Source organism: Calypte anna, chromosome 2 (genome assembly GCF_003957555.1).
Source record: "Calypte anna isolate BGI_N300 chromosome 2, bCalAnn1_v1.p, whole genome shotgun sequence".
Taxonomy (NCBI): domain Eukaryota; kingdom Metazoa; phylum Chordata; class Aves; order Apodiformes; family Trochilidae; genus Calypte; species Calypte anna.
Window position 1 is genome coordinate 90789627 of NC_044245.1, and position 8962 is coordinate 90798588.

The 8962-nt window shown below is 44.1% G+C and overlaps 2 protein-coding genes across 2 annotated transcripts; one reads left to right on the forward strand and one right to left on the reverse strand.

The window, feature by feature from the left end:
- Nucleotides 1-835: 835 nt before the first annotated feature.
- SEC61B (SEC61 translocon beta subunit) lies at nt 836-5846 on the reverse strand. The gene is made up of 4 exons (XM_030445282.1): nt 5747-5846; nt 5558-5655; nt 5087-5188; nt 836-1158 (listed from the first exon to the last, which is right to left on the reverse strand). The coding sequence occupies exons 1-4, from the start codon at nt 5747-5749 to the stop codon at nt 1071-1073; spliced, it is 291 nt and encodes a 96-aa protein (XP_030301142.1). The 5' UTR covers nt 5750-5846; the 3' UTR covers nt 836-1070.
- A 300-nt stretch (nt 5847-6146) lies between these two features.
- ALG2 (ALG2 alpha-1,3/1,6-mannosyltransferase) lies at nt 6147-8163 on the forward strand. Its single transcript, XM_030445281.1, has 2 exons — nt 6147-6512; nt 7112-8163. The coding sequence occupies exons 1-2, from the start codon at nt 6171-6173 to the stop codon at nt 8012-8014; spliced, it is 1245 nt and encodes a 414-aa protein (XP_030301141.1). The 5' UTR covers nt 6147-6170; the 3' UTR covers nt 8015-8163.
- The last annotated feature ends 799 nt before the right edge of the window (nt 8164-8962 follow it).

Consider the following 8962-nt stretch of genomic DNA (forward strand, 5'->3'; position numbering starts at 1 on the left):
ACATTGTTTTACTACTACAAGATGATACTGAAACAGGAATCATAACATGTTTAAGAGGCTAAAATAATTATACCTAACTGTATGGAAATGCCTGATTAGGTTATCTGAATCTCAAGACCACATCAGCAGCTGAGAAACAACTGAAACTCTAATGCAGCAATAGCTATGTACCTTTTAAAAGAGAAGGATGAGCTACCTTACTGTTCCAAAGGAAAACAGAACAACACCCAGAAGGAAAATGATTATCTGAAGAACCACTTAGCTATAGCTCAACTCGTTTGCATGTCCTGCTATCTAGAATAGAACCCCTGCTTTTCCAGTCCTCCCATTCCATTTCCTTCCCCCTTCAGTCTCCTTGAAAGAGTCTGGACCTGCAGAAGTAACATGTCAGCTGCACTGACAGCCATGCAATTATTCTTCTTAAAATCAGGTACCAGTTCATGTTGTTTCTAAAGTGCAGTGTGAAAAACAAGCATACTTACATATTTTTATATATAATAAGCACTGAATAAAGTTTAGCTTGCATTTAGGAAATAAATTAAGTAAAACCAGGTATTTTTCTCCAGATATTTTTTTGATCAGCTTAGCTAGCGTGCCTCTGACTTAGTTCATTAAACACATTTGTTAGTTGCCCACATTTTTTGCACCTGAACTTGCCCTTCCTGTTCACGAAAATGCCAGATCATCTGGTGTAAAATTATACAGCAGACTATAGAAGAATCTGTCTTGAACTGTCAAATGGCATTTACTCAGAAACACGTTTATATATAAAACCCACAAGTATAATACTTTTCCTGTGGCATGTTGGAATAAGAGGAAAAAACACAGTTAAGACTGTTTCCATTTCCATATACAACTTTTATTGCAATACCTGTTTTCTAGGTGTACAGATACAAATATAAAATGACCCATAAGACTTTAAACCTGCCCAAGTAGAGAACTGAAAAATTCACTTGGATTTAGAGCCAAAGGTGACGGGTGATAAGAAGCTTCCTCACTCTCTCTCCAAGAACAACCAGGATCCACCATATTTTTGGTCCAAGATGTATGCTTTAAGCTGGCAGCAGAGTCTATGATCGAGTGTATTTACCCCAGATGTGCAGCATAAACACAGAAGCAATAAAAAGAAGACTCATGACCAAAACTGGAACAGGCCCACTAAAAATAAAGAAAAAAATGCATTAACATAAAAATGTCTGTTTTGTCCAAAGGCCAGTCATTATCAGCCAAATGAACTCATGAGTTTCTAAGCAACTGCATGAGAAAACTATTATTCCATTCCCAACAATATCCCTTAAAATACACAAATTAGCGACCTCTATCAAAAACTTCTGCAGCTCCTATGCTTTGAAGATACAATGTTACACACCACAAATACTGCGTAACTATGAAGCACAATATAATAACAAGAAAGGCTCACTTATTTAAAAAGCAATTAATGGTTCGTTATTACTCATTGTAAAAAAAAACTCTGGAAAATTATCATCTATATTTAATACTTGGATAGCCACCTGAGCAGAGATGTAGTCAGATAGAAAAACCAAGAGAGTCCTCTAGCGGTTAGTAAAAATTTGGCATAAAAATCACATTAGCTGTTTTTTCCAAGGCTTTATTTCACTTAAAAACAATGGCAGCGGTGGGTGAAAGCTAAAGACTTATTTTTTTGAAGAAGATACACAGAATGTCAAAATTATCCTTATCATTAAACCATTCCTTAAAATGAATTAATTTCTTAACTTTTTTCCTTCCAACTGTTACACATTGTCTCAGACATGCATAGTGAAGTTTAAAAAAAAAAAAACAAAACAGTTTAATCCTAGGTTGCATGTTGAGAGACTAAATCAGCTGTTTCACACTGTTCTGAGACACAACAATTACACACACTGTTGCACAGTTCCATGCACTCAATGCTGCTCCATAAAATCACATTTCTGATTTTCAACCTGTTATTTACTGGAAGAAACACCATGAACTCCTATACAGCCTGGATTACCCTCCGGGTTACTTTTTATGAAGAGGTGTTAGTTGAATATAAAGAAAATAAGAAACAGAAGATGGATTAAAACAATTTACTGACAATTTTTAGTATGTGATCATGGTCCATATACTTCAAGTGTTCCTAATGACAACCTTCCACTGAGTTTTAAAACTCAATTATTACTTATCACACTTAGTCTTATTTGGGTATGGAGAACCCTGAACACAGACATAAAGTATAAACCAACGACAAAACACACAAAATAAAAAAGTCTAGACAGTGACTACATAGGCAACTCCCTACCAAGAGAATGTACTTCTCAATCCCCAGTATTTTATATCTATTTGAAGTTTATGTCTTATGTAATATAACTTCTAATGACATCAGGTGCACGAAGTCCTTACAATGTATCTGAATTACTATTTAATTAATTCGAGCTTTTAGTAGTAGTAATACACAAGGTACTCTTTGCTGAAATGTATCCAGGAATAGAGCAACACCACTAAACAGAACAGAGCTACACAGAAATAAACAGGGGGGATTGTTTTGTGTGTTTGGTATTTTTTTGAAACGGGCAGATTAAATTGTTTCCTCTACAGAATAATCAGTTTTCCAGTAATGACATATGTACCTCATTTCCTCCACTCCAAAGACAACTTGCTGAAACCCTGCAACCCTCCTCCATACACATGAACTTTCTGAGCCCACCATGCAGTTTAAATCAACAAATAAACACATAATCCTGCCTCGGACACCTCTAAAGGTATGATGATTGTGTGTATTCTCACAGTGTTTTTCCTAAGGCTGCATGCTATACCACAAGACTAACTTGATTCTCTGCCACAGCTCCACAGGAAAAACTGCCTAGAGCTCTTCAAGCAAGAGAGCTCAAGACAAGATACAGGAACCACAGGTACCAAGTGCCCCAGAGGGAGCAATTTTAGAATCAGCCCTCTTTTCAATGTATGCAACATTCAACCTCAGTTTTAAAGACAGAAATACCATAATCCATTGAACCAGATCCCCCCAAAGCTCCCTTTTGCTAATACTGATTTTAAAAAGTATATTTTGTAGTGCCCTGTAAAACAGAAATATATTTTCCTGAGGCAAATCAACACATTTATTATTTCTGATGTTGACTACAGATACTGAATGTGTGAAAAATCAGAGATCTTTTCATCATAGCTAGCATGAAGTAACTTGTTCTCAGGTGTCTAAGTATTTTAATAGTAATTTTAAGAGCTTATGCTTTAAACATGATAAAACCCTCAAGCTCCCTCACCACGCCAAGCTTTTACACTGCTTTATGCAGTAGTGATGACAACCATTTTTAAAAGCAACTTCAAACTGAAACACTTCAGAGAGGAAACCACAGCTCCTGTATAGCCTATTTTTATTTTTAAGCCTCCTGAATAGGACAGAGATCATAATGATGGGTTGCTATGGAAAAAAAAAACATTTGTAGAAAAATACATGGAAAGCTGTAAGCAAGAAAGTTATTCCCAAGCCATGGATCAGAAAAGGATACGTGCAGTGTGCACGTGATTTGTAAAACCAACTGAAAAAATTTGCTTCTTCCATTAAAAGCCTGACCCTATACCCATGGTAGCCTGCAAAACCCTCCTCTCAGTGTTCCAAAAATGTAAAATTTGGAACCACTATGTTGCTACACAAATAGAAGGGGAAAAAAAAAAAAACAAACCCAAACAAACACAACCTATCTACTAACCTGCTTGCATTGAAGATTAGAAAAACTGAGTGGCCATGCAACATCATAAGTGAAACCAAAGGATTCACAAGGAAACTTGCTGAAGTTGATAATGTTGCTTTGACAGCTTGTATCACAGGTTTATTGAAAAGAAAAAAAATATCTACCTAATGGTAGAATGTTTCCATTATTTTTTTCCTCAGTTTGGTTTTATTATTTTTTTTAATTGAGCTCTTGTAGACTAAAACCACACCAAGTAGTTGACTTGCCTACCTGCAGTGCTCTAGAACACTACTGTTGCTTGTTGTCTTTTTGTTTTCTTTGCCTTGTTTCCCCTCTGAATCCAGAATGGAGAAAGCAAAAACTGCAGCTGCAGAACACCACTACTTGGATGGACAGCTGGACAAGGTTTTGGTTCTCAAAGTGTCAAGCACATGTGGAAACAAACACTCAAGGCAACTTCAGAGGAAGGATTACTTGCAGCACAATCACCAACTAAGCTATCAGCAGCCCTTCCCCAAATGTTCTGTTCATGCAGCAGCTCTCAAAAACCACTCCAAAATAAAAAAAAATTAATGGGTTCTAGAAAAAGAGGAGCAATAGGGACATCCCTGAGTGTCTTCAGCCTCTTCAACGTATAACTCTGCAAGAAACACAAACTACCCACTCAGGTTATGACTTGGCACACAACCATCAGCTGAAATACACCTTCCACCTTTGTTATCCAAGTAGTAACCTGCAAAGCTTGTTTGGGAAGGTGATCTGAATGACTGAAAAAGGACAAGAAGTAAAAACTTAGTTTCTCTTTGCAGCTTAAGGGACACTACCACCATAACTAACCTTGGGAGTATTCACCTTTTAAAAACAGAGATATGCAAGGTATCAGAATGCTATTTGTTTTGCAGTCTTTGCTGAAGTAATTTATCTTAAGCTTTTTAATTAAAACATCCAAAATTCTGAAAGCACGTGGCATATGTTATGGTTTGGTGGTTTTGGTTTTTTTTGGGGGGTGGGAGCAGGATCACAACATACTTACTAATAAAGTAAATCAAAAGTTTAATTAAAGGAGAACAAAAACATGCATATAGATGCCAAAATTCACCACAACTAATTCTTTCCAACTTCAAAGGGACTGCTTGCAGCTTTCAGATATGAAGTCTTCTTGAAGTATGCCTAGCAAATTACAAAATGTAACCTCTGCCTATCTACATAAAGGCATCATACCTTAAAAACTACCTCTCCAGGTTTAGGTTAAATAAAATACTTCATCCCAAATCTACCCAAGGAACCACGAAGTCCACATTCTTTCCCATGAGGACCAGAAGATCGATCTCTCAAGTTCTAAACCGGGAAGATTACACAAGCAGGTGAAACATACAGCCCTCATATGTCCAACTTACACTTTGAGCCCTGGAGAGTCCTCAGTGTAGAATCGCCACATCCCACCAGTGCCCGTGGAAGTGGCACGGCCTGCACTCCTCGTCCCGCAGCTGGCATTCTTCCTTTAGGGCAGAACAGAACGAGACAAAGACCACAACACATTAGCTAGCAGTTTGGTGCCAAACTCCTGGCACTCAGCACCCCGTGAGACCCTGCAAAAGCCTGGCACCGGGATCAGCCTGCGCAGCCAGGCAAGCAGCGGGCACTGGGGCTGGCGCAGCCCCGCCTGGGGCGACAGCGGGGGGCATGCAGGGACCAGCGGGACCCACAGAAGCCCTTCCCTCACACCCCGCAGGAGCAGCTTTGGCTCGGCCCGTTCGCCCTGTCCTTCCGCAGCGCTCTGGGGCTGCCCAGCCGCAGAAGCACCAAGGAAATGGGGATAGGGGGTGAAAGAGCCGCCCCCCGTTATGAGGACGTGACGGGCCCCTTACCTCTGCCGGACAGTGGATCCGGCCGCGCGAGGAGCCACGGCCTTGCTGGGGGAGCGGCCGGAGGAGCCGACGCTGGTAGCGCTGGGGTTGGGCCCGGGCTGTGAAGAGAGGAGAGATTCGTGAGGGGTGGAGAGGCGGACACAGGAGAGCGAACCCCCCGGGTACCCCCTGCCCCGGGCAGAGCCTCACCATGGCGACGGCAGCGCTGCTCGAGGTCCGCACGGCCTCACACCCGCTCCGCCACGGCCGCTCCGGACACCTCCCTGCCCACGCCACGCCCCGCGCCACGCCTCACGGGGCACGGCGGCTGCCCGCCGCGATGCCTGAGTAGCGCCGTCATCTTTTCCCTCCTCCCGTCCTTCAGCGGCCGCTTTCTGAGCCAACTGACTCCGTGCAGCTCTTTCTCGCCGCCGCTGCCTCACCAGCGGCCAGATCAAAGAGGCTCAGCAGTAGAGGCGCGGAACGAGGCGCCGAGCAGCACCGCGGACGCCCCAGAGGGCGGGGTGACGGCGAAGGCCCGGCAGGAAAGCTGACGTGTCCTGCGGGAGCCACGGGGCCGCTCATGCGCGCTGCCAGCCTCTACGTGTCCGGCGGGCGTCCCCCCGCAGCAGCCATGGCGGCGGCGGAGGAGGCGGAGGGGACGGCCGGAGAGGGTCCGTCCGTGCTGTTCCTCCACCCGGACCTGGGTCTGGGAGGGGCGGAGCGGCTTGTAGTGGACGCGGCGCTGGCGCTGCAGGCGCGGGGTTGCCGGGTGCAGATCTGGACGGCGCACTACGACGCCGGGCGGTGCTTCGCGGAGACGCGGGGTCTGGCGGTGCGGCAGGCGGGCGGCTGGCTGCCCCGCAGCTTCTGGGGCCGCGGGCACGCCCTCTGCGCCGCCCTCCGCATGGCCTTCGTGGCACTCTACATCCTGCTGCTCAGCGATGAGAGGGTCGATGCCTTCGTCTGCGATCAGGTGCGGGGCCGGGCCTGGGCCTGGGGCTGGGGTTGGGGCCGGCAGCGGCATCGCCGTTTGCCGAGGGGGGCTGAGGGGGGAGAGGCCCGAGGGAAGGTGGGGGTGTTGTTGGCGGGTTGCGTGGCAGATTGAGAGGCAGGAAGGCGCTGCTGATGCTTGGAGTGCCCTGCCAGCTGTTCCCTGGAGATGGGCCTCGGCAGGAGGAGGTGCGTGGGGAAGTGACGGAAAGGAGACGTGGCAGAGAAGGGGGCTTGGTGGCCTGGCAGGCTGAGGTGAGGGAGAAAATCCAGAGTAAGAGGCCCTGGACGAGGGAGTGGCGCCTGGTGCTCCTGAGAAGAGAAGGCTCTTGGCTTGCAAAGGGCCCTCTATCAAGGGATGGCTTCCTTCATCTCTGGAAGTGTTCGAGGCCAGGTTGGGTGGGGCTTTGAGCAACTTGGTCTAGTGGGAGGTGTCCCTGCCCAGGCAGGGGGGTTGGAACTAGGTGACCTTTAAGGTCCCTTCCAACCGAAGCTGTTCTATGATTCTGTGAAATCACAGGTACGTGCTGGTGTCACTAACTCAGATGTTTCCTCTTGTTCTGCCTTTTCTGATTGCACTAGGTTTCTGCTTGCATCCCCGTCCTTAGACTGGCCAGAACCCGTAAGAAAGTTTTGTTTTATTGTCACTTTCCTGATCAGCTTCTCACCAAGAGAGAATCCTTCCTAAAACGCATCTACAGGTTACCACTTGACTGGCTGGAAGAGTACACGACTGGCATGGCAGACTGTATTGTTGTGAACAGCAGATTCACTGCCAGTGTGTTCAAGGACACATTTAAGTCTTTATCTCATATAAACCCAGATGTCCTCTACCCATCACTCAATGTCAGTAGCTTTGAAGCAATAGTTCCTGCGGATGTAACTGACCTGATACCCAAAAAGAAGAAGTTCCTGTTTCTGTCCATTAATAGGTATGAGAGAAAAAAGAATCTAGCTCTGGCTCTTGAAGCTTTGCATGATCTTCGAGGAAGACTTGGTTCTCATGAGTGGGACGAAGTTCACTTGGTTATGGCAGGTGGTTATGATAAACGAGTTCTGGAAAATGTGGAGCACTATGAAGAGCTGAGAAGACTTGCAGCCAAGCTTGATATTAGTGACCACGTCACTTTTCTGAGATCGTTCTCAGATGAAGAGAAAGTCTCTCTTTTTAGTAACTCTATATGTGTGCTTTATACACCAAGCAATGAACATTTTGGCATTGTCCCTCTGGAGGCAATGTATATGAGGTGTCCAGTTGTAGCAGTTAATTCAGGAGGTCCTTTAGAATCAATCTTGCACAACGTTACAGGATTTTTGTGTGATCCCCTGCCAACGCAATTCTCTGAGGCCATGGAAAAAATTGTGAGAGATCCTCTCTTAAAGGACAAAATGGGAGAAGCTGGGAGAGACAGAGTTATGGAAAAATTTTCCTCAGAAGCCTTCACAGAACAGCTGTACCAATACGTATGCAGATTAACACAATAAATTTATCTTTCTATATTACATTTTGCAGATTTGTATCTCTCATTTCCATAAGGGACCACAGTTGATTTTGACTACAATGAACAATCTGGGACATCAGAATTTTGTTGTTATGCCTCTTCTGCATTATGTTGCTTGATACAAAGAATGACGAAGAACATCTTGTGCTGTTTGATGAGAGGGGTAAAATTTTCATGTGGTGGACTTGTCTGCCATTGTAGGAGTTCTGTTGTCTACTATGCCTTGGAAAAACATATAGTTAAGTGGCAGTAACTTACTAGGAAATTACTGTGCTTTTTACATTATTACTGTGCCATATGACTGGTTCAACTTACAAAATGTAAATTTGTACACACAATGTTACGTATTTAAGGTGTTCATCAGTAATTTTTAACTAAAACAGCTATCTCAGTTGAAGTGTGGAGAGAGTCCAGCCAACTGCATGTTGAAAAAACCCACCACCTTTAGGGATATGACTGACGTGGTTGTAAAATGATTGACCTTTTACTGTAACTCTTAACTTGCCCCATGTAGTCACACTGGGTATCATAAAAAAGGAGAAAGATGTGTGAGCACGAGGAAGCTGAGACTAGAAACCCAAGCACAAAGGACTACCTCAGGCAAATATCTGGGGTGTTGAAATTCTGTGTCTGTGCAGATACCTGCAGTGCTTAAGGGTATAATTTTACTTTTGGATTTTCTGGTTTGTAGAGACTTAAAAGATATGCCCCTTATTTAACATTTCATTCTAAATAATAGTGCACTTTTAAGAAAAGGTGGCAACCTGGAGAAGGTAATAAAGAAATATTCTGTTTTGCTGTTTTAGTGGTATCTCAGTATAATTTTTTATTTCAGTTGGGGGATACTTTTCTCCCAGTGTTGTGACTTCCCATGTGACAGTAATTTTAGTTCTTTTTCAAGTGTGATACCTGGTTTTGGTCAAGGGATATA

Bases quoted from the DNA above. Each gene is read 5' to 3' on its own strand.
- SEC61B (XM_030445282.1), bottom strand. The intron at 5,189-5,557 runs GTAAGGGGCCCG...TCTGCCCTAAAG, and splicing joins GGATCCACTGTCCGGCAGAG to GAAGAATGCCAGCTGCGGGA. The intron at 1,159-5,086 runs GTAAGTTGGACA...CTTTATTTTTAG, and splicing joins GACTCTCCAGGGCTCAAAGT to TGGGCCTGTTCCAGTTTTGG.
- ALG2 (XM_030445281.1), top strand. From the start codon at position 6,171: ATGGCGGCGGCGGAGGAGGCGGAGGGGACGGCCGGAGAGGGTCCGTCC. The intron at 6,513-7,111 runs GTGCGGGGCCGG...TGATTGCACTAG, and splicing joins ATGCCTTCGTCTGCGATCAG to GTTTCTGCTTGCATCCCCGT.